The 27291-nt window shown below is 46.7% G+C and overlaps 1 protein-coding gene across 2 annotated transcripts in view; it reads left to right on the forward strand.

Annotated features, from left to right (window-relative positions):
* Positions 1-584: 584 nt before the first annotated feature.
* The window catches only part of ADGRA2 (adhesion G protein-coupled receptor A2), a 115448-nt gene continuing 88741 nt past the window's right edge, over positions 585-27291 (forward strand). The window contains exon 1 of one of the 2 annotated variants that reach the window (XM_035139199.2): positions 585-1309. In XM_035139199.2, the coding sequence (XP_034995090.2) occupies positions 1065-1309 (245 nt within the window). In that variant the 5' untranslated portion in view covers positions 585-1064. Of the gene's footprint in view, positions 1310-15880; positions 19331-27291 lie in introns of those variants that run through there. The other variant, XM_060268607.1, reaches the window with a different exon arrangement.

A 27291-nucleotide genomic window follows, 5' to 3' on the forward strand; every position in this document is an offset into this window, starting at 1 on the left:
TATGCTGAATAGGCTTCCTCGCGAGAAAAGGGAAAACTTGGCAGCTATGCTGGTGGGGCACCAGGGGCAGTGCCCCATTTGCCTTAATGGACTTACACTACACTGAGCTTACAACCCCCAAATAAAGCGTTAGAGAAGCTCGGTTAAAAGAGACACACACAACTGCAAGGGGAAAAGGCGCGCGCGGGGGCGGGGGGGATACTCCCCAAATAACGTTATTGCCCCAACATCGCGAGGTTGAGGCTGCAATCTAGCACACGTGTGCCCGCGGGGGGCAAATCTCACGGAACTCAGCGGGGCTTGCTTCCGAGTAGATACGATCGTGCAATAACAATGCTTGTAGCCTGCCGTCAGGAAAAAAAATGCTATTGTAAAGGGAGAATATATTTGACTCGATCCAGTTACGCACACTTTCAGTAGGAATTGTTAAGGGGAGGCTTCGGAGGAAGAGGGGACCTCCTTGAACCTTCGCAGCAGAAGAGGAAAAGACTCCGTCTCGCTCGAGTCCTGAACGAACAGTACAGAATCCAACTTGCTGATCCAATTCCAGGCTCAGCGTTGGCGGAGAGAGAGAGGCGCTGGAGGCGCTAGGGCCGCGCGGTCGCCGGGAAGCCGGAATGGCCATGCAGGCAACCGAGGGGAGGGACGCGAATGTGAGCAGCCGAAACCGCTAGATCCAACCCATCCCAAGCTTCGCCGCCGGACATTCCCCACTGGCGGCGCCCCGGAGCCCAGAGCTCTCCTCCGGCCATGCAGCGCGCAGCCCCGGGCAGCGGGCAGGCGCCGGACGCAGCCGAGCTCCGGGCAGGCGGCCGCGCGCCTCGGCCGTTGCTCCCTTCGAGGGAGGTGTGACGGGCGGGAAGAGCCCTCGGGCCGGATCCGGGGCTCGGCGGACGCCTTGCCGGTTCATGTCAGCGCGCCGCCGCCGCCTGCGCTTCTGAAGCTGCGCCTTCATCGGAGCCAGGCGCCACCTCGAGGGATCCTCGCGCGGCGCTCCGGGCCCCGACGGTTGTTGGGCTCCTCCTGGGCTGGGAACTCGACGCAGCCCGGCTAAGGATGGGCTGATGGGCTTGGGACGGTGCCGCTGCCGGGAGCCGTCGAGGATGCTCTGGCCGGCTGCGCTGCTCCTGCTGGCGGCGCTGTGGTGCTCCGGGGGAGCGCGCAGTTGCCCCGTCCAGCTGCGCGGCTGCAAGTGCGTGGGCGAGAGGGCCAAGGGGCTGGCGGCGGCCAGGAAGAGGGTGAGCTGCAGCGGCGAGGAGCTGGCCGAGCCGCCGGCGCCCCGGCTCTTGCCCAACAGCACCGTCACCCTGTGAGTAGCGCCGGCAGGGGTTGCGCGCGGGGCCGGGCGGCGGGCGGGCGTGAGATCTCGCGGGTTGGGGTGGGCAGAGACTCCATTAGAATTGCCCCCTCAGATCTTCCTCAGGGTCATGATCCTGGTCATGACGCTCTGGACATGCTCAGAGGCTGCGCGTGTGCAAAGCGGAAAGGCTGTAGCGAAAAAGTCCGACATCTGTTTGCAGTGGTCAGTTGGGGAACGTTGTGAACGCCCTTGGAGGTTATACCGCTTCTCATATCAAAAAATATTTGTTACATTTTCCTTTTGACTTAATTTCTTATTTATTTATTTATTTTTAAACGAGTTTTTTATACAGAAAAACAAAAAACAAAACATACATGCTTTTGACTTAATTTCATTGGCTTAAATTGTCGCTGGATCTGTTTTTTGTTGTATATGAGTCGCTTAGAGTTACTTGTTCGGTGTTTTTTTTAAAGTGACTTATAAGTTTAGTAATAAAGTATATACGATAGCAACGTAGAAATCCACACTTTTTGAAATCTGCAATTCAAAAAAAATGAAAGAACCCAACTCCACCCCCTCTCTCTGACCTTAATCCTCCAATTATTATTATTATTATTATTATTATTATTATTATTATTATTATTATTATTATTTGGACCTGGGGATAATCTCAGGAGACTTTCAGCTGATCCAGAAGCCCCGATGTTTAGCTATCACAAGATTTATTCAAGTTATAGCAAAGAGCACCTGAGGGACAGGCCACCTGAATGCTCAGGAGCATCGAGGGAGTGAAGATTGTGGTTGCTGAATAATATTAATGGGACCACACTTTTATTTACTTTATTTAGAAGTATTTATAGATCACAGTGGTTGAATAGGCATATGTGGGTACATTTGCACATGTCCAAAGCAGGGGGGTGTTAACGGGTGTCCTGGAGACCTGAACATTAAAAAAACAAAAAAACCACTTACAGGGTTACTGGGTGCACTGTGAGATCTCAGCCCCTCACCATCTTAACTTGCCTAGAGGCATCTGTACATTAAGGTCACCAGTTTTTTTCCCAATGAATCTGGGGGCTCTTTTAAACTTCAATGGATTTTGTCAGGGGACTGATTTATAAATCTCGGCACCTCGGGTGGCAAACACCTTGGGTTACAAACACTGGAACTCGGACGTTTTGGCTCCCGAATGCCGAAAACCCGGAAGTGATTACAGTGGTACCTTGGGTTACAAACACTTCGAGTTACAGACTCCACTAACCTGGAAGTAGTAACTCGGGTTAAGAACTTTGCCCCAGGATAAGAACAGAAATTGTGCGCGGGAAGCCCCATTAGCTAAAGTGGTACCTCGGATTAAGAACGGTTTCAGGTTAAGAACGGACCTCCAGAATGAATTAAGTTTGTAACCAGAGGTACTACTCTATGTATTAGCATATCTATGCAAATCATGGGTCTGTGCCCCTCTAGCAATGCCCCGTGGTCACAACCATACTATCCATTTACAGCGCAAAGAAATCTGGGTGCTGTAGTTTGTTAAGGGTGCTCAGAACTGTAGCTCTGTGAGATGTAAACGACAGTTCCCAAGATTCTTTGGAGCAAGCAGTGGGTGTGACCCGCATCATGTTTCTTAATAGTAGGTAGTCACCCTGTGCAGAGCAGCTTAAAAGCCAGGGCGTCACCAACCATTTTAGTGCTGTGGGGTGGTGGCCATTATCCTCTCTGGTCACTTCTCTCCCAGGGGTGGACTTTGGTCTGGCGCCCCCTGCCTCTCCCCTTCCATTCTGCTCAATTCACTATGTCATAGTTGCAGCGCCCTGTGTGCCCCCTAAGCTTGTCGCCCCATGGGACAGAACAGGTCGCGCTTCCCTAAACTCAACTCACTCCCTGCATACACACTTTGCCTTTCCAAGGCATCATGGTAAAAATGGGACCCAGTAGAATTAATCTGAGATTTGAAAAGCACCCTAAATGGCCTTGGTCCAGTATACCTGAAGGAGCATCTCCACCTCCATCATTCTGCCCGGACACTGAGGTCCAGCACCGAGGGCCTTCTGGCGGTTCCCTCGTTGCGAGAAGCCAAGTTGCAGGGAACTAGGCAGAGGGCCTTCTCGGTGGTGGCGCCTGCCCTGTGGAATGCCCTCCCAACAGATGTCAAAGAGGAAAACAACTACCAGACTTTTAGAAGACATCTGAAGGCAGCCCTGTTCAGGGAGGCTTTTAATGTTTAATAGATTATTGTGTTTTATTTTTCTGTTGGAAGCCGCCCAGAGTGGCTGGGGAAACCCAGCCAGATGGGCGGGGTATAAATAATACATTGTTATTATTATTCCAAGGGAGGAAAATGTCACCCCCTTCGCCGCCACATGTCCAGGGGTGCTTGTGTGTCATTGAGTGCAGAGTAGATGAGTGCGTTCAGAGGCTTAATGGGTGCCATTGCGCCCAGGGGCACCACCTTGCCCTCTGCTCCTGTAAACTGAGATGCCCAGGTCCTTCTCTCCTTGCTAGCAGATGGAAACAACTTGAAACAGAGAGAGTTGAGTCTTGCAGCGCCTAGACTTAAAAGTATCTGTTATTGAAAATGACATACCAAAAATGCATTATAGTAGGGAAATCTGCTTTGCAAAAATGTGCACGTTAGGCAAAATTGCACACACAAAAATACATTTATTAGGGGGGGAAATTCAACTCCAACAGTGGCACATCCTTGGCTTTGCTAAGGGCAGAGTTCTACATGTGTCTGGATACCAGGATACCAGAATGTGTCTGGATACCAGGTGTTGGAAGCTGCAGGAGACGGGAATGTCCTGCTTTCAGTTTTCTCACTGGGGCATCTAGAGAACAGGATGCTGGACTAGATGGGCCACTGGCCTGATCCGGCAGGCTCTTCTTGTGTCTTGAAAGCAGGCACCCTGAAAGGTCTATCTCTGTGGTCCCCCCCCCCAATCCCTCAACTAGATATATTCTCTCATTTTTGTCAATTCCACAGCAGTCATATCAAATGTTAGTCATTGGCCGAGTATGCACCATACATTTAAAGGCTGTTGTCTATCCCTCACAGAGCCACAAATCACTGCATGCTTAGCAATCTACAGTTTCCAGGACTCTTGGCGGGGTCAGATACGCTCAGGGCTATTTTTCTAGAAAAAGAGGTGCCAGAACTCACCATGAACACCTCCCCTGTTCTCTTAAAATGGCAATGGCACCCACCTGAGAGGTGCAGGAACTGAGTTCCTGTGAGTTCCCCCTGAGAAAAAGCTCTGGATATGCTTTATATGTCTGGTGTGTATGCAGCCATGCTCAGAGTAGTCCCATTTGCCACACAGGTTCCTAATTCCATTGATTTCGGGGGGTCTGCTGTGAGGAGGGCCTTCTTCAGGGAAATTTGTTTTTAAGGGTTGCCATATGACCTTAATTTCCCAGCCATAGCTGGGATGCAGCCCTAGTAAACAGCTTGAAAGTCGGGGGAAATCTGGATATATGTCACTAGTGGATATTTTGGTAAATTTCCTTAAAAATAGCTTTAAAACTTCATACATACACACATACACACAAACATATACAGTATTGCAAAAAGAAAAGCTCAACAGCTTTGGGCAAAACTAAAGCAAGCTCAACAATTTTGCCCAAAACAAACAACTTTTGTGCCCTTTTGAAATAGTGTACCTCTAATTTATTTATTTATTTATTTGCATTTATATCTCACATTTTCTCTTAAGGAGCTCCACATGACGTACATGTTTCACCCCACCCCCTTTTTAAAATTCCTACAGCCACACTGTAGTTAGGCTGAGAGGCAGTGACTGGCCCAAGGTTGCCCAGTGAGTTTCATGGCTAAGTGAGGATTTGCACCCTGGTCTCTCAGGTCTGGCAGTCTGACCACTACATTGGTGCTTCTAGATGCTGTTGGACTACAACTCCCATCATTCTTGACCATTCACCATCCTGTCTGGGGCTGATGGGAGTTGCAGTCCAGCAGCATCTAGAGGGCACCATATTGGCGGCCTCTGACCGAGCTGAATACCACCCAGTGCTCTTGTGAGATTGAACAGCAAAAGGCTAGGATGGACCCTGAGGTGCCAAAGACCTTGAGATAATCTTCCACAGCAAATTTATAACATACCTCTTTATTTCTGCGCTTTCCGTAGATGAGGGATGGGGAAAATGTGGGCCCTCAAGACGTTGCTGGACTACAACTCCCATCATCCCTGAGTATTGGTCGTGCTGACTGAGGCTGATGGGATTTGGAGTGCAACAGCTTCTGGAGGGCTGCAGGTTTTTCTGTCAACTTAGAAAAAAGGCATTTGGTTAATCTTTGCTGTCTCAGTTTTCGGTTCCTTTCTTGCTGCTGGAACTTGTTAAAAGTGTTTGATATTGCTAACTTATTAATTTGAGCGTATATTAGGTCCTCCAGGTTTCAAGCAATCGTGGTTTTGTTCTCTTTCTGTTACCATCCTGGTTAGCTACCTTGAGACGCTTGGAGAAATAGGTAGGAAAGAGGTTTAAATAAATAAATAAATAAATAAATAAATAAATAAATAATAGTCTTGGCAACTGTTGCCAACGAGTCTAAAAAGATTTCCAAACCAACTCAATGCTCAACACGAACAATTCATTCCAAATGATCCAGCAATACAAATAAATGTTTGAATGGAAGCACGGGAACTTATGAAATATAGTTCTGGAATCTTCCTTTCAACATGTGTGTCAGGAAGCCATACTTCGTTTTTTCAGAGATCGGGAGCGGCCATTGCTCCTTTATCCCAGAATCCTAGGAGCGCATCCTGATTTTTGTACTGTCTGGGAGGGACTCTGGTCTCATCCACACCCTCCATTTAATTTTAAAGCATTCTTATGCCACTTTAAACAGCCATGGCTTCCCCTGAAGTCTCCTGGGATCTGTCGTTCGATAAGAGCACTGGGAATGGCCCCTCACAGCTTTGTGAGGGGCCTTCTAACAGCACCCTTAACAAATGATGTTGCAGCACAAATTTAAAGCACATTAAAATTAAGGTCTCCTCCAGATGTCCTTTTTATTGTGCAGCTATGAAGATTTGTGTTAATGATGTTACTGGGGCAATTCTATGCAAACCCGCTTTCAGTTCTGTTTGTACTTCCAGAAGTTTCAGGACGGGCATGTCTCATTTCCAACCAGTGCATGTTCTGCAACCTTGTCACTTTTCATGTTCTGGAGTGTTTTTATTTGGTTTCCTTGTCCCACTTTCGGTGCACCAAATATATCATGAGTGGCCCACCAGGTGGCAATAATGGGGGAGGCATTGCAGCACAACCAATAAAGGGGAACCATGTCCGGACAGTCCAGTATAAACCCACCTGATTGTGTCACTATTGCGTCAGTGATATGTCGCAGAACACCCCCACAAAAAACAACAACCCACCAGTCTAAGAGGGCTAGGAAATAGTTTACTAAAGTTGTTGGGTTTTGTTTTTTTAAAAAAATTGTTTCCTACTGCTGTAGTTTTTTCTAATGTCGTACCGGTATTTGTTTTTATAATTTATTGTGCATTTGAACTGATGTAAAGCCATTTGGATAGATGGAATCCAAGTGCAGCTTATAAATGTTTCAGGAAATAAATAAATAATGAATAATTACAGTAACTGGGCAGTAAGGCTGCAATCCTAATCTCACTTGTCTGGGACTAAAACTGCATTGTATTCAATGGGATTTACTTCTTTGCAGCAGTCATGGTTAGACTAGAGGAGTGTGCTGTAAGACTGCAAGTGCCAGGAGCAGCATGCACACAATTTGGCTGAGCTTAGATGTCACTCTTTTATGTCTTGAAATATATTCTGCCCCTCTTTGAAACTTGATGATTGCATGTAATGAAAATCAGAGATGATATCCAAAAACAGCAGTTGCTAACGTCTCACTTCCTCTTGCAAAAATGGGGAAGGTGGCGGAGTAGTCAACCAACCTTTTCTGCCAATTTTCCTTTTATGGAGGACGGAAAATTATGCCACTGTGTTCTTACATGCTTATTTTTCAATGTGCTTGCAAATTTCAAGGAACTATCAGAGCTGAATTTTGGCTCAACATTGGCGAACTCAAAAAATTAGTACCTTACGCTCAGGACCAGGTCTTGTAAAGGGGTGGGTGGGGAGAGGAAGGGAATAATTCCTAGCCTTCTGTACTACTAACAAGACTTCATGATTATATAGTACAAAGTGCAACAGTGCCACATACGTCCCCAGTCAAAGGCAGGCAGGTCATACTGAGTTCAGTCAATCTTACTTCCAGAGACCTTAGTATAGGATTGCAACCTAAATATTATAGCTAAATCGATGAAGCTAGATCATCTAAAGGTTGTTTGGTAAAGCAGGGATGGGGAAACCGGTGGCCTTCCATATTTTGCTGGGATGCAACTAGGGATAGAAAAGAAACTCAATTCAGTTTGCACTTTCTGAGACACAGCCACCCTTCGGAATCCGCATTTCTTTTAATTTTGCAATTCAGTTCTTCAGCCAAGTAATGTGCACAAAAATGTGTGATGTGCTGGGGTAATACACAGTGGTACCTCGGTTACAGACACTTCAGGTTACAGACGCTTCAGGTTACAGACTCTGCTAACCCAGAAATAGTACCTCGGGTTAAGAACTTTGCTTCAGGATGAGAACAGAAATCCTGCTCCGGTGGCACGGCGGCAGCAGGAGGCCCCATTAGCTAAAGTGGTACCTCAGGTTAAGAACAGTTTCAGATTAAGAACGGACCTCCAGAACGAATTAAGTTCTTAACCCGAGGTACCACTGTATGTGCATATATATTAGTGAAAACAACTGTCCAGGGTCCCGTTCCATGAACGACGACAGAGACCCTTACATGTGAGTAAGATAGAGACTTGGCACGACAAGAGTTCAACAATGACACCAGGGATTTGAGATTGGAAGAAAGCTTAAAAGATGCTTCAGCAACTGATCATGCTTCTCTGACCAACTTTTAAAGGTGAGATGGGCATGCTCACTTGAGAGACTCTCTCTCCCTGTGAGACTGATGCACATGGAGGCACATACTTCTCCAGGGGGTGTGGGTCTGTTCCCAACAGTGCAGGCAGGACCAGATTCTAGGCAATGGGAAGGTGGGTCTCTTCCTCCTGCAGTTGTCTAGCCTCCCCTGGTGACTGGACTGCTTTCCTCTCCCTAGCCTCTAAAGACAAAGGAGCAGGGACCCCTCGTAGGGTTCTTCCTGTGACAGCGTCCTCTCCCTCATCAGACAGTAACTGCTGCTACCCCAGCCCCAAGTCAGCTGGCATTGCAGGGTTCACAACAGTAAAAAACAAAAATGCATTGTATCGGGGGAAATCACTTTGCAAAAATGTGCATGTTAGGTGAGAGTCACACTAAATGCTAATCACTTTGCAAAAATGCTGATGAACTTTCCATGAGGACTTAAAAATAAAATTGCAAACTGATGTGGAAATGTGGCGGGGGGGGGGGCGGAATTAAAATTGGGAAAATAAGAAGCCAAGAGAAACTGAAATGGTCAGATCTGCCCATCCATAGGGACAAGCGACTGGATGGAGCTGATGGGAGCTAGAGCTGATCCGGAGGGCCTTACTTCTGCTGTAACCCTTAAAATCAGAGCCCCCTGCATTGTTTCTTTATGCCGCTCGAGTCAGGAAGAGAGCAGAGAGAATTGCTGTGGAGACCCTTCGCATCCTGGTCATCACTTGTTTGATTTACTCCCATCCAGATGTCGGTACAGGACTCTACTGTATATACAAAAACGTCTAGGCACAGGAATAGCTTTTTTCCTTGTGCCATCAAAATGTTGAATCTGTAGTTGCAGGCGGAAGGGAGGCCAGTTGGTGGTATGGGGTCTTTTCACTGTGCTGTTGTATTGTGAGGGGAATAGTGTTTGCATAAGGTATGTTTTTTCTTTACATTGCAATGTACTGTAGTCGAAGCAAAATTCCAAGTATGGTTGATACTTGGCCAATAAATTATTCTATTCTATTCTATTCTATTCTATTCTATATTTCTGAGCTTAGATCATTTGGTCAGACAGCAGCTGTTCAAATGTATGTTTGTTCTGGTGTTCCAAGTTCATTTCCGGTTCCTATTTTTATTGCTGCTTGACTTCTTAGTTTGGCTTGGGTTTCCAAAAGAGGGATTTAAAAGATAATAATAAAATACAGACTCATGCCTGTTGCAATCGGTGGAAATTTTGCTCAGCCAAGAACCAACTTCAAGCAGAGCAAGCAAGATGTGTGCCTCTGTCCTCTAAAGCACATTTGTGAAAATGGACTTCAGAGTGTGTTAGAACATGAATGGGAAGAGTTTAGTGTGGACACGATCTGTGATGAAAATGGAGGCAAGGTGAAATTTGGGAGTAACAAACAGACGCCCCCCCTCCCCCCGTCTCTGTTCTAGTCCTTTTCTGCCCTGTTTCTACCTTTATAGCCATTGACAGGCTTAACCTCCATGAATTTATCTAATCCCTTTATAAAGCCATCCAAGTTGGTAGCAGTCCCTTCATCCTGCCAGAGTGAGTTCCACAGTTTAACTACCTATGCACTATGTGAAGAAATGTTTCCTTTTCTCTTTCCTTTGAGCTGTTTTAGGGCCCTCCTCCTTCCTTTGGGTTTGTGCGTCTCTGCAAAGCATTGAGGCATGGATGGTTCTGTTCTGGCTACATGTGGCAAATGAGTTTGCTATTGGTATATAATTATAGGAGAGCCATTGGTATCTTCCTCCCCCAAAGGCAGGTTGGTTTGCACGAATGAGAATACAATTACAAAATAATGATTAATGGACAAACTGTAAAACAGCAATAAAAGCACAAAACAGATACAATGGATAATGACACTATTCATATGAAGGACCACTAAAATGCATGGTTACAGGTAGGTAGCCGTGTTGGTCTGGATCGAAGTAAAATAAAAAAAATTCCTTCAGTAGCACCTTAAAGACCAACTAAGTTTTTATTTTGGTATGAGCTTTCGTCACCCTTCTGAGTGATCCCCCCTCCCCATCCCCACCCCTCCCCACCCCTTCTCTACATAAGTGCCTGGAAACTTCCATTTCACTGTATCTGAAGAAGTGTGCATGCACACGAAAGCTCATACCAAAATAAAAACTTAGTTGGTCTTTAAGGTGCTACTGAAGGAATTTTTTTTATTTCACTAAAATGCATGCTTCACTTCCAAAGACCAGGGTAGACAGGAACAACTTTAGTAGCTGACAAAAGATGTAAAATATTTGTGGCAGAGGCGGTTTTGTGAGGAGGGAGTTCCACTGTCTGGGATGTTTTGGGGCGGAGAGAGGGGAAGGTGCTTATCTGGAATGGTCGCAGTGAGTGAGACCAGTTTCTTTCTGCAATGGAGGGGACGGACACTGGAAACAACCTCCTTCCAGCTGCAAGATCTGGGCCTACCCAGGGCTGGGTCCTGCCCACCAGGCAGCTTGCGATGTCTTGTCTGGAGTTGCTGTGAGGTTGCAGGACCTATCTGGGCCTGTATTAACAAGGCTTTAATTCCCTCCTTCTCTGGCTGACCTCTGTGCTAATAGCTTAATGGAAAAAATACTGTATTCCTAACAAGAGACAGATAGCTGTATAAGGTCATAGCCAGCCATGCTGTCTATCACGCAGGAGAGCTCAAACCTCTTCCAGATGTGGAATTCTTGAGCCCGGCCTCATTTATGGACGCAGCGTGATTGCTCTGAAATGGCGTATTGTCTAGGACGGGGTCGGTACTGTTGGTGGGCGGGGAGAGAAAAGAAGATAGCTTCATCTTTTGACCAATTTCCAGGTCTACTTGAACGGAGGCCTGTTTTGTTCTGTGTCTTTCTTTTGCCTGATCCATTCTTGACGAATTTCCAGCTGCTTGTTTGTTTTTTTGTTGGGCTATGAGCTTTTCTTTTGTGTGTGGGGAGAGAGAAAATGTAGGAATTGGCTTTTGCAAATCCTGAGAGACTGTTGATGATGGGTCTTCTGCCACTATGGCCAGGATGCAGGAATAGTGTGACTTCTTGCGTGCCGAGCGAGCTTGCCTCTGAGGGATTTGTTGTTGTTGTTGTTTAGTCGTTTAGTCGTGTCCGACTCTTCGTGACCCCATGGACCATAGCACGCCAGGCACTCCTGTCTTCCACTGCCTCCCGCAGTTTGGTCAAACTCATGTTCGTAGCTTCGAGAACACTGTCCAACCATCTTGTCCTCTGTCGTCCCCTTCTCCTTGTGCCCTCCATCTTTCTTAACATCAGGGTCTTTTCCAGGGAGTCTTCTCTTCTCATGAGGTGGCCAAAGTATTGGAGCCTCAGCTTCACGATCTGTCCTTCCAGTGAGCACTCAGGGCTGATTTCCTTCAGAATTGATAGGTTTGATCTTCTTGCAGTCCATGGGACTCTCAAGAGTCTCCTCCAGCACCATAATTCAAAAGCATCAATTCTTCGGCAATCAGCCTTCTTTATGGTCCAGCTCTCACTTCCATAAAGTTTGGCACTAGGGATGCGGGAGAAATGTGATTCACTTTGCATTTAACTCTCTGAAACAATGCAAGAACTGAAATGTAAGCCCTCCTTCAAAATCCGAAGTTCTCTGAAATTTGCAGTGCAGTTCTGCAGTGAAGTAATGTGTACCAAAATGCATGTCCTAGCCTAAAGTGTGCACAAACAGACAGACAGACATTCAGAAAATTCATTATGCATTAGGGGAATCTGCTCTGCAGATATGTGTATTTTATTAAGCAAAATTGCACACGGACTTTTAATATGTATATTAAAAGAGATCTGCACGAAAATACAGACAAACTTTTATGAGGACTTAAAAAGAAAATCACAAACGGATGTAGAAATGTGGAGAACTGAACTCAAGACAGGGAAAATGCAAAACTGAGAGAACCCAAAATGGACAGATTTGCTCATTCCTAGCTGATGCTGACTGGGCTCATGATGCTTTTGGCACCCAACTAATTGTTTATTAGAGGGGAAATGACTGGGGTTGGTGCTTACATGGACAAGATCACTGTAGGTTGCAGAGCATGAGATGCTTCTGTCTGTAAAATGGCCCAGCTTCCTGACCCTCCTCCATTTTGAGACAAGGTGTGCAATAGGATCATAGAATCATAGAGTTGGAAGAGACCACAAGGGCCATCCAGTCCAACCCCCTGCCAAGCAGGAAACGCCATCAAAGCATTCTTGACACATCGCTGTCAAGCCTCTGCTTGAAGACCTCCAAAGAAGGAGACTCCACCACACTCCTTGGCAGCAAATTCCACTGTCGAACAGCTCTTACGGTCAGGAAGTTCTTCCTAATATTTAGGTGGAATCTTCTTTCTTGTAGTTTGAATCCATTGCTCTGTGTCCGCTTCTCTGGAGCAGCAGAAAACAACCGTTCTCCCTCCTCTATATGACATCCCTTTATATATTTGAACATGGCTATCATATCACCCCTTAACCTTCTCTTCTCCAGGCTAAACATACCCAGCTCCCTATGCCATTCCTCATAAGGCATTGTTTCCAGGCCTTTGACCATTTTGGTTGTCCTCCTCTGGACACGTTCCAGCTTATCAGTATCCTTCTTGAACTGTGGTGCCCAGAACTGGACACAGTACTCCAGGTGAGGTCTGACCAGAGCAGAATACAGTGGTATTATTACTTCCCTTGATCTAGATGCTATTCTCCTATTGATGCAGCCCAGAATTGCATTGGCTTTTTAGCTCATATCAAGTTTGTGGTCTACCAAGACTTCTAGATCCTTTTCACATGTACTGCTCTCAAACCAGGTGTCACCCACCCTGTATTTGTGCCTTTCATTTTTTTTTTTTTGCCCAAGTGTAGTCCTGTACTTTACATTTCTCCCTGTTAAAATTCATTTTGTTTGCTTTGGCCCAGTTGTCTAATATGTTAAGGTCATTTTGAAGTGTGATCCCGTCCTCTGGGGTATTAGCCACCCCTCCCAATTTGGTGTCATCTGCAAAGTTGATCAGGATGCCCTCAAGCCCATCATCTCAAGTCATTGATAAAGATGTTGAATAAGACTGGAGTTTAGGAGCTTAGGCTGGTCAGGCCTTTCCCAGTAGCAGTTGTCATTGACAATGCATCTCACTTGTAAGAGTTTATGCAGAAACTAGGCTATTGTGCAAAAGTAAAAATTACATTTACTGTGCCTCCCAATTTATTGTGCCTCCCAATTTTGCCTCTGGCCTCACACCGTTGACATGTGGCCCCAGGGAGGATGACCAGAAGGGAATGTGGCCCTCAGGTTGGCAAGAAATTACCACGCCTGATTTAAATCATTGAGGAAAACAAGCATAGCTGCCAAGTTTTCCCTTTTCTCACGAGGAAGCCTATTCAGCATAATGGAAAATCCCTTTAAAAAAGGGATAACTTGGCAGCTATGAAAACAAGTCAGCTTTCACCCAGGCAAACCTTTCACCACCAGCAATGTTAGTGGATCACAACAAAAGTGGTTTTTCCGCATGTTCTAAGAGCCAGTCTGTGGTGGTGGAGGGATTAGATTCCTAACCAGCTGTATCCTGGGAGGTGAGGGAGCTGGCATGTCAGAAGACAGCGAATTCAAGGAAAATCCCTGAGTCATTTGCACCATGATTGCTGGGCAATATGAATGCTGGCCAACACCTCCCCCCTCCCAAAGAAAAGCTCTGGCACAGAAGAACAGCCACAGGTAGCCACATAATGGTTGCAAGCCTCAAGGACCCTCCCACAGGCACTTAAAAATATTCCAGCTCAGTTCCACTTCATGAAATGGTTTCTGGGCACAATTTAGGGAGAAGAGGATGCAAAGCCACAAATCTGACCTTACTGTTGGATGGAAGGCTGATCTTGCTCATAAAAGATGTGTGTCTTGGCTCCGCTTGCAGTCTTTGGGCAGGGGGTCATTTTACAAAGTGCCCTTCATGCTCTCCTAATTGCTCTTCTTAATGATCAGGCAGCTGTTTGACCCAGAGAAGCACGATGGGTAGGGATGGGGCACCTTTCTTACACTGAGGGCCACCATCCTTCATAGGCCCCCTTCTGCGGGCTGCATGCCTTTGGTGGGTGTGGCCAGAGGCAGGGCCAGTGCTAGGTTTTTTTTGCGCCCTAGGCGAGATCACCTTCTGGCGCTCCCCAGGGGGTGAGAGGGAAATAGTGAGAGAGAGAGAGAGAGAGAGAGTAAGAGCGGGAGGGAGGAGGAGGTGAGAGGGAAATAGCGAGAGATAGAGAAGGAGGGAAGAGAGGGAAGGAAGGAAGGAAGGAAGGGGTGGGTGAGAGAGAGAGAGAGAGAGAGAGAAGGGAGAGAGAAAAAGAGGGGGGAGGAAGCCTGCTCTTGCGAGAGGCGGCGGCGGGATGAGTGCCCCCAAAGGAGCGCTTTCAGGGCGCTGATCCTGTCGCCACCTCTCGCAGGGGCGGCCACATCTCCCTCCTCCCCGGCTCACTGTGGGGCGGAGGGAAGGGAAAGTGGCTCAGACAGAGCCCTCCCTCGCCGCCTGCTTGCTTTGGGGCGAGCGGCAAGGGAGGGCTCCGTCTGGGCCGCTTTCCCTCCCCCCACCCCACAGTGAGCCAGGGAGAAGGGAGATGTGGCCGCCCGCCCCTGCGAGAGGTGGTGACAGGATCAGTGCCCTGAAAGCGCTCCTTTCGGGGCACTCATCCCGCCGCCGCCTCTCGCAAGAGCAGGCTTCCTTCCTCCCCCCCCCCCGACAGGCTGGCCAGCGCCCCCTCCATTTTGGCGCCCTAGGCAACTGCCTAGTTCGCTTAAATGGACACGCCGGCCCTGGCCAGAGGGGAAAATGAATGGAACAAGTGGTGTGACACTTTATCTAGGGGTGAAAGAGGGCATGGTTTTCTGTTCCGTCTTGTATTCTTCACATGTAGCAGCACTGTTTCCGTTCTGCTGCAGTTCATCCTCTGCCAGAAACAGTGTTATTTCATCCTGCTGTCTGGTCTGGTGAAATTAGTTAACCGCCATAATTGATTTAATTATGTAAATTAAATAAGTTACATTGCGATTGCATTTGTTTCACCCCATTCATTTCAGTTCATAGGAAACACAATTTAAGGGTGTATGTGTGTGAAGCAATCAATTGTATTATTGTTTGTGGCTTGAAAGCTACTGCAACAGCAAAAAACGATTGTATTAGCTGTATTGATTTCTGTTCCAGAGAAGGAACGAATAAACGAACACTCGCCATTTCCTCTCCTTCTTCTGTTTTCTTCTCAATTCTCCAAGTACACTATATCCCAGCCACGTGAAAGCCAGTGGCTTTTGCCCTCTTTTCTTTTCACGCCTCTCCATTCTCCATCCAGGCAAGCATGGAGGCCTTGTCACAGACGAAGCACGTTCATGCCCCACCAAAGCATTTGAGGGTGTGAAGCAGGGCAAAGGAGGGTGTGTCGCCAGGGGAGATTCCCGAGGGCCAGACAGAAGTCCTCTTGTCCTGAGGTTTCCCACTTGGCCATATACCATAGCTTATGGTTATGTGAGAACTGAAATCTACAAGGCAGCTTTCTATGTTTCTGTTGGTTTTTACATTGTTTGTTTGTTTATAAATGCATGTACTGTATATATTGCTCTGTTATAAAATATCAGGGTGGTTAGCAGCAGAATGTGAATTTTTTTTTGGGGGGGGGGGGAACGACGACATTAAAACCTGTACAGAACATTTATTACAATGACTGGCTTTAAGGACAGGATTAGGCCTGTCAGCATAAACAAAGTCTTGAGGAAAGTCATGTGCTGTTGCCAGTTGAATCTCTGCTGGAAGAGATTTTACCCAAGAGTTCTGTTTAAAATGTTCAAATCAGTTTCAAAACCGTCGACACAATAAGCATTGTAGAATTCTGTCAAACAGCAGAAGAAATGTTCTGTCATTGCTGAATGAGTAGTAGAGCCTTGCACTGGAGAGGAAGAAATCTTTCTCTGTGCTCCAGCTCCGCCAAGCCAGGAAAAACGTGGATCTTCCTTCTGGCAGAGTCTTCCCCTAATGCTCTTCTGCATCCATGTGAGAAGCTCCATGGATGAGTACAGACTTATCATCAGCAACATCTACACTGGCTCGGTCATGCCCACAGATGGAAGATGGCAGGATCCCCAAGGAACGTGCTCTTCCGGGAGCTGTCTTCAGGCATCAGGCCCATTGGCAGACCAACTCTGCGTTACAAAGATGTCTGCAAATGTGACATTAAGGCTGGCAACATCAATGTGGCCATGTAGGAATCCCTTGGAGGCAACTGCAGTGCCTGGAGACAATCATTCACAGCAGTGACCAGAAGAAGAATGATAGTTGGAAGGAGTGCAGCGAGAAGAAATGCCATGGCGCATCTACACCAGCGAAACTGGATGCATTCATGTGCCCCTGTTGTTGTTGTTGTTAGTATCCGTCTGTCTCAAGAGACAATGGAGTGCGCCTCCAGGGGTGAAGTCAAACCTCTGTGTTGGCAGCACTGAAATTAGCAGCAAGCCTGGGCAGTGTATACAACAGGCACGTCCAACTCTCTGGAGACTGCGATCTACTCCGGGTATAATAAAACCGGCAGTGATCTACCCATTGTCATTGAGCTTTTTTTAGGGGGGTGGGGTGGACCAGAGTTGTTGACAAGGAACACCCCGCGATCGGCCAGGAGATTGTGATCGACCAGCTGGACATGCCTGGTATAGAGTTTCAGCTGCAGCAAATCACACCTCTTCCCTGGCTCTACAGCCATAGCAGGTGCTGTACCTCTCCAACACTCTTGACCCCCAAAGGCACGCTCTTAATTGTCTCCCAAGGTAGACGGACACCAACGGGATCGCCAGTACACAGCTCCAGTGCTCAAAAGTCTGCCCATACACGACCGGGCCAGGTTTGAGGTTCTTGCATTAAAGTTCAGGGCCCTTATCACTTGGGGTCCTGGGTACCTTAAGAACCCCCTAATCCTTTGTAACCCTGTCTGATCGCTGAGGGAGGTCTTTGAGGGAGTCACAGTTAGTGGCTCGCAATGGCTCAGATGTGTTGCTCATATTGACCAGGAACATTTTATATTGTGGGCCCAATTACAGGTACCGTATATGGAGCTCCTTTTCTGGAATCAGACAGGTCCCCTCCCTAATGAATTTCTGGCACCCAGTGAAGACCTTTTTAAAAAAAACCAGCAGGTATTTTAATTGAAGTTTCATTTTATATTTTTAACTGGGTTGTAAAAAGCAACAACAGCAACAACCCTTTTTGCTTTGTAACTTTGTAAACCGCTTGGAGAGTATTGTAGTATATAAATTGTTTGAATGAATGAACACAGACATGGCAGGCAACTGTTGGAACTGTCTGCTCCTAATCTTTCCTCTTCTTTGCTGTCACAAGTGCGTGGACTTCCCCCTTTGCTGCCACATCCACAACTGTTGGGCTATTTTGGTCAGATGCAAATCACTTCTCCTAACAATTGCTTTTGCTGGAGAAGCAGGGAAAACAAATCCCAGGAAGCGTGTGTACTTTGCGGTTGTGCTACAGCTCTAGCAATGGTAATTTTAGGAGAGACTAGTTTGTTGAGTGTTTGTCCTGATTTCTTTGTAGAGAGATCAGATTGTGTCGGTTATTTCATGCACATTCATTCTTATTTGTGGGGAATCTAGAGGATGTTGTATCAAAGGCTTGTGTTAATCTGACCCTTTGTAATGCATTTTCCCATCACTGTTCCAACTGCAAAAAGTTCAAACTTTTAAGGAAGTGGGTTTGTTTCATAAGACCTCCCAATCAATTATAGTCACACAACCTGAATTTGCCAGCATCTGATTGAATCCCACCTGGAAATAAGCTGCAGGGCTGTAAGTCAGTACTAGAACATCTCCAGAGTGCTCCTGCTTCAAGCCCTGGCAGGCCCTATGCCCGAAACTCTGATGAGCTGCTGCCAGTCAGTGTAGACCAGGCATCCCCAAACTGCGGCCCTCCAGATGTTTTGGCCTACAACTCCCATGATCCCTAGCTAACAGGACCAGTGGTCAGGGATGATGGGAATTGTAGTCCAAAACATCTGGAGGGCCGAAGTTTGGGGATGCCTGGTGTAGACAATACTGAGCTAGGCAGGCCAATGTTCTGTCTGGCTCAGTGCATGCTTGTTTTCCAGTGTTTCTGTGCAATTATGCATGGTGTTGAGAATATATATATCTGAGAGTCTCTTTTCATCTCTTTGCTCCTCATAGCATCCCAGGCACAAAAAAATAGATACACTTGAAAAAAAATCTTCTCTTTTGGATTGGGGTGAGACCAGGACTTTTATTCCGGTTCGCAGCAGAAGCTGGGATTGCACAGCACCAATTGGCTAGCTCCTGCACCAGCTAAGACACAACTTTATCCTTGTTCAAAGCAAAGGTGGCCCTTGCGGTGTTCACTCCCTTCCTTTTTGGAAAAGTTCACTGCAATCATCTGGAAGTAGGGGAAGGAGTGACAGGGAAAGGGAATGGAGATTTGATCAGTGGACTGTATATAGAGTATACCTTTTTTGCTTCTGTAAAGGGACGTCTCTTTACAGGAGCAAAGGGTAGATGTAGGAGGTAGAGAGCTCAGTACACAGGTAAAAACAAGGAGATCTAGTTCTATTCACATGTGTACATCTCTGCACACTGTGAGAGCTGGAAATCTCTATGGTAGGAAATTTCCCTAATCCAATCTATTTCCCTTTGTTGTCTTTGTGCCCAAACTTGACTAGTCAGTTTTCCTTCCAACAGAATTGCCCATACTTTGTTATACCATGCACCCAATGATAGATCTTTAAGGTTTCATCCAGCATTTCATAACTTAAATGAATGAATAAATAAATCTAAGCATTTTTCCTTATATGGGATTCTGAAATCCTGGCCACAAAAGATTGATGACAATGCTAATTTTGGGTCCATCTGTATTTCATTCTTTGTCCTACATATGTCTTTATGTTTTTTTCAGCTTGTGGGTGCAATTCTTATCTTTGTATGACAGGCGACATTCTTGCCACAGAAAAGCCAGAGGCTTCTTCACACTTACACTTCTGTGTTCCCCCATCCAAGCAAGCAAGAGGAGTTATCACAGTTCAAGGATGCATTCCTTACAGACAAAAGCACTTGGGAATGTGGAGGTAGGGCAATGAGGGGTGTGGTCTGGGGAGAGTCCCAAGGACCAGGGAGAAATGTCTGATGGGTCGCATTTGGCCCCTGGGGCTGAGGTGCCTGACCCCTCATGTAGTAGTAAATGTTCCTGTGGCTCAATATCACAAACCAACTCCTGCCCCCACCAGCTCACAGCTGCACAAACAGGAAAATGTGCCCTCTCCTCCTCTCCCTGCCTCGCAACACGCAAACCGGGGTTGTTCACCAGCTAGCATAGAGGAGAAATTCTTTCCTCACCCCAGACATTGCGATTGTCGGGTTTTAATGGAGAACAGGAACCTATCTGCCAAATCTTTGTTAAAGGGGGGGATAAAGAAATTGGCTTTCTTTCATAAGTGCACCCCACCCAAAACTGTCCTAAGAAAGTCCGTCCACTCTCTGCATGCGGCAAACGGCCTGTATCCTGTTAGACCTTCAGCATGTGCTTTTAATTACTGCAGTATTAGCAACAACAGAAAGAGCTGAGAGAGGGAGGGATCTTGAAGCAGAAAAACTCGCTCTCTCTTTCTTGCTTCCTTTCTCAACTCCCATCTTCTGCTGTTGGGAGGCGGGTGGGTAGGGGGAGGCTTACTCTCTCTCTCTCTCTCTCACTCTTCCTTTGCTGCACGTCTCCATACCACCGGCTGCTTTCTGACCGAGGGGGGCGAGCATCACTCCACATCCTTTTTTGGTTGGGCGCAGAGAGGAAGTTTATTGTTTTAGCAGCCCTGTTTCTGGAGCTATTATTTATCCAAGTGGATTTGAGTGTGCTTGAGAAAATAATTGTCTGTTTTCCTTTCAGCTCCTCATATGAGAATTTTATTTTTTATTTTTTTAAGGAAGAAGGCTGGGGGGTGGGCGGGGGAGAGAAAGACAGAGAGAGAGACAAGAGAGCACAGCAGCCAAGCCCAAGTCCCGCAATCTGATAGTGGCTGATTGTGCGCAGCTCTGGTGGTGCGGTCACAAGTGCCTCTGTGCCTAGCAATTAAGCGGCATTAGCTTCAAAATGCTGGAAACTCGAGGTGACTCAGTGTTAGGGCTGCACTGGATGAAATTGGCTCGATGTGCTGGATGGCACTGGATCAAAGTCAAGCCTGGCTGGGTTTATACAGAAATCAGCTTTCTATGTTCACATCCATACACCATATGTGTGTGTGTGTGTGTGCGTGTGTGCGTTTGCCATGGAGCATCCTGGGAATTGTAGTTTGTTAAGGGAGCTGGGAATTGTAGCTCTGTGAAGTCAGCACCGTTAGGGTTCCCAGGATTTTCTACGACTGTTCAAGCAGTATAATAGTGCTTTAAATGTGTGGTACGGATCTGGCCTACCAAGGGAATCGCACTGCCCTGTGTTCTGTTCGGCTGAGGGACAGTTCCCTTCTTTGATGGAGATTTCAGTTTGGTTGGTTTCCTCCCCCCCCTTCCTAATCCTCACATTGTTAGGAGGGATATTTCCAGCCCTCGCTCAATTAGGCGATGACTTTATTGTTTGGCTTTGTGTTCCCAAGAGGTCAGCGCAGGAGGGTGGTCAGAGCAGAGCCCCACGTGTTACAGGACTTCTAGCTGAAAGTTGTTGTATGGTCTCTCCACCCCTTGTATTCCTCTTGCAACGACCATCAATTTGGAAGGGATGTCAGAGATCACCTAGGCCCCATCTGCACTATGCATTTAATGCAGTATTATACCACTTTAAACAGTCATGGCGTCTTCCGAAAAAGAACCCTAGGAGTTTGCTAAGGGTACTGAGAGACGTTAGGAGACACCTGTTCACCCCTCGGAGCTACAATTCCCAGAGTAGCTTAACAATCAATTCCTCTTCTCAGGAAACTCTGGGAATTGTAGCACTGTGGGGCAATAGGGGTCTCCCCAAAACTGCCTGCACCCTTAACAGTTTACTTGGATAAAAGAATCAACTGAGTAGTATCCCCTGCACCTAGTGGAGGTGATGGGAGAAGGGGTGAGTGAGAAATCTCATTTTCCCAACAAAATTTTGTGGTTTGGCCTTTGAATGCAATGAAAATGCAGTTTATGGCAGAACTTATAGAGCACAGGTTTTACATGCAAAAGATTCTGAGTTCGGTTTTTGGCGTCTTTAGGTAGGGCAAAGTTACAGACTTCCCCTGCATGCGAAGACAGGCTCTGGCAGATCGAGTGGACGAGACTGATACAGTGGCACCTGGGTTTTCGAACATAATCTGTTCCAGAAGTCACTTTGAGTTCTGAAATGTCTGAAAACTGAAAGTGGAAGCCTCAAAACACAAGCCTCAATGCAGAAAACTCAAAATGGAAGCCGCATTTCCTGTTCGAGTTCTGAGGAGCATTCGAAAACTGAGGCACTTACTTTTGGGTTTTCAGGGTTCGAGTTCCGAAACGTTCGAGTACGGAGGTGTTTGAAAACCGAGGTATCACTGTATAGGGTCCCATGCCCATGCTGTAGAGGAAAATAAGAGGCTGGTGGGGCTTCTCAACCTTTGGAAGGAGTAGAAAAGCTCTGATCCTAAACCTCCGCTGCCTTGCGGATGTACTCATTTGTGAGAAAGGCTTTGGGAGCAAACCCCAAGGAAGAATCTGTATCTGCTACCTTGTTGGATATATTCAGGAGAAGAAAAGGCTAAGGAGTAAAGCCTACAACAGTCCAGAGTGGAGTCTCTGTACACCTTCTTCTGGCACCTCCTGCTGCCAAACTGTTGGCAAACGTCTTGCTCTGCTTTCCTTTGGACCACACCAGTGAGGCCGAGAGGAGGGGACTTGTCTTCTGGCAGCCCAGGACCTCCATATACACTTCCCAAGTTTGCGTCCTGGAGAGGACACTTCAGTGCTGCTAACGTAGCAAAAACAAAATGGGAGGCAGCAGTTATGAGTTTCTAGTTTCTGCAGCCACAGCAAGCGCTGTAATTCTTCAGTGGTTTGACTTCGCGCATGGAGGTGTACTCCATCGTCTCTCATGACAGACAGATGCCCACAACAGCAAAGCATGGGGGCAAGGGATGAAGTCTCATCCATGGCTTCATAAAACCCGAGTTTGCAAAACTATGGATAAACACTGCAGGTAGAAAGCAGTTTCCTCTGTTCTCTCTACAATGGAAGATGTGCTTTGAGGGAAAGGCAAGCCGATGTCCTGCATCTGTGAACTGTTTAGTCTTAATAAAATAAAATGAATATCTGTCCAATGTCCGGGCAGCACATCACCAGTAGTGATCCTGCAAGCAAAGTAAGGATGCATCTTTTATTAAGGACTCTGCTTGTTCGTGTGGGAATGACCATGCATCTCAACTGTGCTATTATTAGCAAAAGCAGTCACTACACCCCAGAATTAGTGGGCATTTCTTTCCACCAAAGCCCAAACAGTCTCCTTTTCCCAAACCGAGATGTGCTATTTTGAAACCTTGGGATGTTGTGTGGTGTTGGCAATGGAGGAAGAGCAGCACTAAGTGACATGACAAGAGCACTGCCCAATCCAAGCAGAGGTGTTCCATCTACTTCATCGTTCTGCTTCTGACAGTAGGGCCACATCTACACCATACTGTGGGTGCCAGACCTCTGTAATCCCTGGGTCCAGCAAGTGCTAAAACGCGAATCAAGGCAGGCCAGCATGCTGAACCCCTGGGCCCGGCAAGTGTTAAAATAAGCCAGGCTAGCTTCCTGATGAAGCAATTTCCTGGGTGAGGGACCATTAGGGGCGGGGGGACAATGGGACTCATGACCACTGAATGTAGTGATGGCTTAGATTATTTTAAAAGGGGATTGGACAAATTCATGGGGAGGACCGTGACTCTGGGAAGCTGGCCTGCAGGATCTTTTAAGTATTTGTAAGTTTGATTGTTTATTGCTTACACTTTCTTGCCTAGGATTGCTTGCTTCCTGCTGTGTCAAATGTTAATTGGTGTGGTCTTTAGCTGGTTCCTAGCCACTCTGAAAGCAGGATCTAAATTTAATAAGTACTGTAAATCAGTTCAAGGAAAGGGTGGTGCATTCCATTTGGTCGCCTGAGGCAAAACAGGAACACGCTGCTGCCTCCCTAACCTAGAGAAGCAGTGATGAGGAGTCCCAGCGAGAACTTGCAAGATCTTGCTGAAGTCTCACAAGATCTCATGTGCTCATGATTTCTTTAAGATCTTGCCAGAGCCAGAAGCCGGTGCTGCTTCTCTACCAGTGGTTGAGGTGGCAGGGAAGCTTGGGGGGGGCGCCCCAAAAGGGCACTGCCTCTTGGGCTTCCACTGCCTGAGGCAGCTGCTTCACCCTGCCTCCTGAGCGGGCAGGCCCTGATAAAGGGCCTAAAGCAGGCATCCCCAAACTGCGGCCCTCCAGATGTTTTGGCCTACAACTCCCATGATCCCTAGCTAACAGGACCAGTGGTTGGGGAAGATGGGAATTGTAGTCCAAAACATCTGGAGGGCCGAAGTTTGGGGATGCCTGGCCTAAAGCATAGCTGTCAAATTCTCCCTTTTTTTTAAAGGGAAATTCCCTAATGCTGAATAGGTTTTCTCGTGAGAAAAGGGAAAACTTGACAGCTATGGCCTAAAACTTGACAGCTATGGACAGCTATGGCCTATCCATTCTGAAGGAAATCGGCCCTGAGTGCTCACTGGAAGGACAGATCGTGAAGCTGAGGCTCCAATACTTTGGCCACCTCATGAGAAGAGAAGACTCCCTGGAAAAGACCCTGATGTTGGGAAAGATTGAGGGCACAAGGAGAAGGGGACGACAGAGGACGAGATAGTTGGACAGTGTTCTCGAAGCTACGAACATGAGTTTGACCAAACTGCGGGAGGCAGTGGAAGACAGGAGTGCCTGGCGTGCTATGGTCCATGAGGTCACGAAGAGTCGGACACGACTAAACGACTAAACAACAACATGGCCTAAATAAATTTAGGGTTTGTTGAGCAGCTTGCCCCTTTTCATAAAATACATCTGCACCACCATTTCCATCCTGTCCTCTGCCATGCCCAGAAAGCAGATGCAGCCTGGGACACCTGAACTGTCCTCCAGGAAGGGAAATGGTTTTGTTTTTCAAGTGAGGCAGGCTGAATGCAGCTTCCGGCAAGCCCCCCCCCCCGGGGGGGGGGGACTTCTTCCTCCCTTTTCAACACTGGGTCTAGTCCTAGGCCCAACCCAATCTGGACAAGCCCTGTGTAAATAAACAAAACAAGAAGCTAGTCAATAACAGGAAACCAGCTAGGCAGAGCAGGCGGGAGACCCGTTTAGACAAGGCCCTGCAGCCCAGAGAATTTGTGTCCTGGGTCTGCTCTGTGCTTCTGCCCTGCTGTTAATAATAACAAGAAATTACTAGGGATGTTAATTACTAGTGGCTGAAATTAGGTAAAGAATGAATCCATGCTCATTTTCCAATCTTAAAATCGACATCAGTTTATGATTTTTAAAAAATTAAAAGAAAAACCTTGTGGAAATGCAACAGCATTTTAGAGCAAATTTATCCTACTTTACACAGTTTTGTCTACAGCTTTGTCTGTTCTACACATTTTTGCAAAGCTGTTTCCCACATTTAATTTACACTTTATCCTAGTACAGTGGAACCTCGGTTTATGAACACCTCGGTTTACGAATTTTCGGTTTACGAACGCCACGGACCCATCCGGAATGGATTATTTCACTTTCCATTAATTTCAATGGGAAAGTTCGCTTCAGTTTATGAACGCTTCAGTTTATGAACAGACTTCCGGAACCAATTACACCCATGCTTCGTGTTAAGTACGCTTCAGGTTGAGTACTCTGCGGACCGTCTGGAACAGATTAATTCACTTTCCATTAATTTCAATGGGAAAGTTCGCTTCAGTTTATGAACGCTTCAGTTTATGACCAGACTTCCGGAACCAATTACACCCATGCTTCAGGTTAAGTACGCTTCAGGTTGAGTACTCCGTGGACCGCCTGGAACAGGTTAATCCACTTTCCATTACTTTCAATGGGAAAGTTCGCTTCAGTTTATGAACAGACTTCCGGAACCAATTGTGTTCATAAACTGAGGTACCACTGTATTTTCATTTTTGTACATGTTACTTGACTGGAGAACTGCATTGCAAAAATTCAGGGAATTGTGGATTTCAAAGGATGCCTCTGTTTCAGTTTCCCGATTACTTCAGGAAATGCCAGTTACGTCTGTTCAGCTTTAGTTGCAAACTGTACTGAATTTCTTCCACGTCCTTAGAATTGACTAGTTTTGGGGAAGGGTCATGTGGGAAGAATAAGGAATTATCTCCTTGTCTTGTCATGCATTTTGCTTTAGCTCACACTAGGAGTCTGCCTGCCATATGGGGACTTCTCCAGCTTCCATTCCTGGGGTCTGAACTGGTGATGACTAACCAAGGAAGGGATCTTGGGGATCATGGTAGAGAGTGATAATAAAACATTGCCCCAATGTGGGGCAGCTGTGAAAATGGAGAATCCCATGCATTGAGTTGATTGGAAATAGAACTGCCAGTATCTTGAATCTCTCAAGACTTATGGAAATCTCTGGTGTTGGCTGCATTGGAATAATGGGTCCAATTCTGGTTGGTTGTGGCTAGGGTTGTTCTGCCCTTTGATCATCATGCAGCACTGTTTCCTTTCTGCTGCAGTTTGTATTCTGCCACAAACTGCATTATTCATCTCACTGTCTGCTGTGGTAAAATTACACAACTTATGTAATTTATGCAAATAGTTACATAAATTACATTGTCGTTGCATTGTTTTGCCCTTTTCATTTCAATGAAAGGTACAAACAATGGCAATTGGGTGTGGGGGTACATAATCTATTAGGTATCATTTGTGAACTGAGAGGAGCAACAACAGAGTGTATACCCATCATTTTTTACTGGAGTGATTTCTGTTCCAATTGTGGGGTGAATAAGAGAACATCAGCAATTTTTGCTCCCATTTCTGCTTCTGTCAGAATACTCCAACATCCTTAGTTGTGTCATCCAAGTAAGGATACAGGATGCTGGACAGGAGGGACGACTGACCTGATCTAGGTGGGCTTTCTTTATGCAGCTGGAATCTCTGCTTGTAGCACCTGGATGGCAAACATTGTGGCTGAAAGTCATAGTTCTATAGCTTAGTCTTAGAAACTGAAGCTAAGCAGCAAATTTGACATGTCCGTGGAGACCCATGAATGAATTCGACCCTGTAGTGTCTTTTCCTGGATATTGTGAACATAGGAAGCTGCCTTATAGACCTTTAACCCATTTAACACAGTATTGTCCACTCAGCACTAGACCTTGGGGGTCTGGAAATGCAGCACCCTCTGCATACAAAGCCAAGACCTTAGAAGCTTGGTAGATAAGGGGAAGAGCTTATTGGTAGAGGACTTTAAAAGCACATGCACACAATCATGTTCCTGACTCAGTGGAAACAGGGACTGAATGTGGCTCTCCAAGCCTTTCTATCTGGCCCTTGGAATTCTCCATAGTCTACACAGCTGCACTGCCTACTGGCCCTGCATTATACCCTCCTTGATGGTTTGTTTCTGGCTGAAATGCGCCCTTGAGCCCTGGCCATGCTTCTACCTGGGTGGGGAGGGTAGAGAGAGCTGTGCATTATTAACTAACCTACTGCGTGAAAGCAGGATTTAATTCATTCCTCTGCCCATGTTTGCAACTGGCCCTGCCCACCACTGGCATGTGGCCACTAGAAGGATGCGAGTGTGGCCCCTGGGCTGAAAGATGTTCCCCAGCTCTGGTCTAGAACCACATCTGCCAGGCATCAGCCCAGAAACCATGCCTCTGCCTTCTTAAAAGGACTCCATTAAGGAAAGCCTTGCTTGGGGGAAAGAAGGAGGAACCGTATCTTTGCACACAGGAGGCTTCAAGCTCAATCCCACTTGACTCTCCGGTTCAAAGTTTCAGGCCCCAGGGCTGGGAAGAAACTCCTCCTCCGCTGCTTGCAAGAGCAAATGACCTCCATGGTCAGTGTAACTGCATAGAAGTTGGAAGCCAACAGAGGACATAATAAGTGTATT

This window comes from Zootoca vivipara, chromosome 15 (assembly GCF_963506605.1).
Source record: "Zootoca vivipara chromosome 15, rZooViv1.1, whole genome shotgun sequence".
Classification (NCBI taxonomy): domain Eukaryota; kingdom Metazoa; phylum Chordata; class Lepidosauria; order Squamata; family Lacertidae; genus Zootoca; species Zootoca vivipara.